The following is a 3,464-nucleotide window of genomic DNA, read 5'->3' as shown; positions in this document are numbered from 1 at the left end:
TTGTGGTCCAGAAGAAGAGAGAAAAATGCCAGCACGATGATTTTAATGTTTCATCGATTCAGTTTTACAGACATTTTGCCAAAGCTCTAAACCATCCAGTACAGTAGTTCAGCTTGCATGTGCATATAATTTGAAGTTGTGTTGTACTTTGCAGGACATGTACAACACATTTCATCAGCTGCAGCATTTCTATTTTTCTACACACTACTACTTTTCTTACTCTTGTATTTTATTTTCCACTATGATGTATGATTTTTACTCTCTACTTATCAGTTGTGGTGTCCCTTCTGTGATAGTTCATTATTATCCCCATCAGTAAATGCTCCCTTTAAATGATTTTTTTTTAGTTAAATCACAACGATTCGATGCTGCAGTAGATATTAGTTTCAATTTTGTCGACTTCTGCTTCCTTGGCATAGAGCTCAGCTTCGCTGGCATGAAGATCAGCTTCTTTGGAGTAGAAATCTTGTTGATGTTTAATATTAACCTGCATTCTGCTGTAATGAGCTGAGATGTTTTCACAAATGGGACCAGGGTGCATCTACAGAAAGAAGACAAATGATATGAGCACTGGGTTATTTAACACTAAGGATTCAGTTTTTGCCTCATTCAAATAAAGAAATTACTTTTTTGCAAACGTTGTACATTTTGCAAAACGTTTTGATGTATGATATCTATCAGATTTAAATAGGTTAGTTTTTTTTTCCTTTCATTCTTTGTATCCAGTAAAACACATTTTTTTATTTATTATTGTCATTAATGAAGCTAAAAGTATTTCTTATTATTCAATTAATCTATGGAATAATTGATGAAATACTGAATTACTAAAATAACCAATAGCTGCAGTCCTAATGGCTAGCAATTCGTGCAGAGGATGGTGAGAATTTTTTTATGGATAACAGTTCAGTGGTCTCCTCCCCAAAAGAGCTTTAGATGTGTGCAGATGCAGCTGATGACACTGTGTCATAATGTGAATGTGTTTTAGTCACATAAAAAAAAATACAACTGTTGAGTAGAAACATGATCGAGGTAGGTGGTGAGCTCCAGTGACAAAAGGCTACAAGAGGTTAGGATGTAAGTGAGAAAAAAAGCATGATGAATGACTTTAAAGTTTTTTTTCTGTGATGGAGAATAAATTATTTTTCCTGTGAAGAGAAAATGAGAGGTTTTTTTAACCTGTTTGTTATCTGAAGTTTCTTGTCTTGGAGACTGACTGGAAGTCCTCTTTTTTCTATTGCACAAAAATAAATAAATAAAATGTTAAAACATTTGGTAAATGTAGTGATTTTTTAGATAGCGCTTCTCTACCCTCCTGGAGTACTCAAAGCACGCTATACAACATGCCACATTCACTCTATGCTTTCTCAGTAGCATACACATTCATACTGTGATGGATGCATCGGAGAGCAAGTGGGAGCTGGTATTCTGCCCAAAGATATTTGGCATGCAGACTGAGGGAGGCAAGAACCGAACCACCAACCTTTTGATCAACAGATGACCTGCTCTAGCTCCTGAGCTACTGCCACCCTGTTTCATATCACAGTTTAACCATGACAGGTATGACAGATGAGACAGTGTAGCTTACCTCCTGCACCAGCAGACAGTGAGAGGTATTAAAACCAGCAGAGCAGCAGAAACTCCTGCAGCTGCTGGTGTCCATGTTCCTGTGATACTTTGGACAGTGAGAGTCTTTGGAGCAGAGCTGATATCTTTGTTGCTTTTCACAGCACAGGAGTAGCTTCCTGCATCCTCCCTGCTGACTGGGTCTGGGATCAGATGTTTGTTCTGGTTCTCTCTCGGGGTCAGAGGTCGACTGTTCAAGTACCAAATGTAGTTTGTGTTGTCAGTCAGAGGACAGCTGGTTCTGCAGGTCAGTGTGACTCTCTGACCCTCTGTCACCACTGCAGAAGGACTCATCTTCACTCTCAGCTCTGAAAGAAGAACATACAATAATAATAATAATTATTATTATTATTAGACTCCAGAAACCGCCAGTGTCATTTTTAAATCATGTTTAGAGAGTAATGCCATATTTTAAGTGAAAAAACATAAAATTTACTGAAGCTCAGTTCTTCATTTCTGTGACATTTTACAGGGATGTTTGCTTTATTTCATTGTATTTGTCTGACAACTGGGGGTTATTAATTCCTTTTCAGCTATTCATGCCATTATTGTTACTGTTCTAGGTTACGTGTGGGTTATATAGATGTTTTTTTAATATTCCACCTTGTGATATTTGCTCAATCCAACATGAAACTTTAATGACTATCATTTTCTTAATTTCTGTGAATAGGAAAATGAATATTTGTGTGTATTTGATATATATAGCAAAGTGCTCATTAGAAAATATTTGATCAAGATTATAAAATAGTTTTATATATTTTAAAAGACAAAAATGATGTTTTTTTTCACTTGATCTGACTGTACAAACAAAAAACACTGAAAGGGTGAATTTTTCTACAAAAGGAAAATGTCTGTTTGCTTTTGATCCTTGCTCTGTAATGGAATATTTTCACAGTCCTGTTAATGAGTAAAGTCTGCTGAGTGAAGAGTTTAGATTTACCTGTGACAATCAAAAAGACTCCAGGCAGATCAGACTGTGTCCATCCTTCATGATCTCTCTTGAATCTGAATGTGTATCCTCCTGAGTCATTCTTCTTCAGGTTTTTGATGGTCAGGATGTGTTGGTTCTTCATGTTGTCCTGATACTCCACATGACCTGCAGCCTCAATCAGCTCTTCAACTTCCACTTTATCTTTTCTCCATTTTTTACTCCAACATTTAAACTCTGACTTCGTGTTATCAGGATGTGAGTATTCACTTGTGATGTTGACTGAAGATCCTTCCAGAGCACAGATTCTCCTGCTGACATAATTCACTCTCCAGCAGTTTTCATCCTGAACACCTGAAATATAGATTGATTATGAAATGACTGACTGGTCTATATTTCAGGATGTCAGTGAATCAATAATTTTTTTTTTAACACATACAAACTTCTGGAGATTGAAGATGTTTGTGGCTTTTAACTGCACAAGAAAATGTGCCTCTTGAAGAGTTTTGAACTGAATAATGTTGATTCTCATAATAGCTTTGTTTGTTGTGGTACCAGAGGTAGGTAGTCTGAGGGTCTGTCAGGTTACATCTTGTACTACAAGCCAGTGTAACAAACCCAGAAATGGAAGAAGTCCTTTGAACATGAAGCTCTGTTGATAAAAGATAAATACACTTCCTGTTACTGTGCATAGATATATTCATAAAGTTTATATAATTCATACAAATGTTGGACTCAACAAATCTGACATGTGAGTTTTGGTGGTGTTGTTGTTGTACAACTTCACCTCTGGGATATGTGATGGAGCACGGCTCATCCACTGATGTCTGTTTATAAGAACACATGTCTCCATAAGCATAAGTAACACTGAAGCAGGTTGCTGTGATGGAATCTGAAGAAAAAGTAATGCAAT

At 36.5% G+C, this 3,464-nt stretch overlaps 1 protein-coding gene across 1 annotated transcript; it reads right to left on the bottom strand.

Moving 5' to 3' along the window:
* Nucleotides 1-352: 352 nt before the first annotated feature.
* On the bottom strand, nucleotides 353-2,905 carry LOC146517367 (B-cell receptor CD22-like). Its single transcript, XM_085163149.1, has 4 exons — nucleotides 2,564-2,905; nucleotides 1,586-1,931; nucleotides 1,177-1,231; nucleotides 353-541 (listed from the first exon to the last, which is right to left on the bottom strand). Exons 1-4 carry the CDS (start codon nucleotides 2,694-2,696, stop codon nucleotides 353-355), a joined length of 723 nt encoding a protein of 240 aa, XP_085019275.1. The 5' UTR covers nucleotides 2,697-2,905.
* Nucleotides 2,906-3,464: the final 559 nt, after the last annotated feature.

The sequence above is a fragment of the Neolamprologus multifasciatus genome, chromosome 6, assembly GCF_963576455.1.
Source record: "Neolamprologus multifasciatus chromosome 6, fNeoMul1.2, whole genome shotgun sequence".
Taxonomy (NCBI): Eukaryota; Metazoa; Chordata; class Actinopteri; order Cichliformes; family Cichlidae; genus Neolamprologus; species Neolamprologus multifasciatus.
The sequence above is the reverse complement of the archived record's forward strand: the minus strand, read 5'-3'. Positions and strand labels throughout refer to the sequence as shown.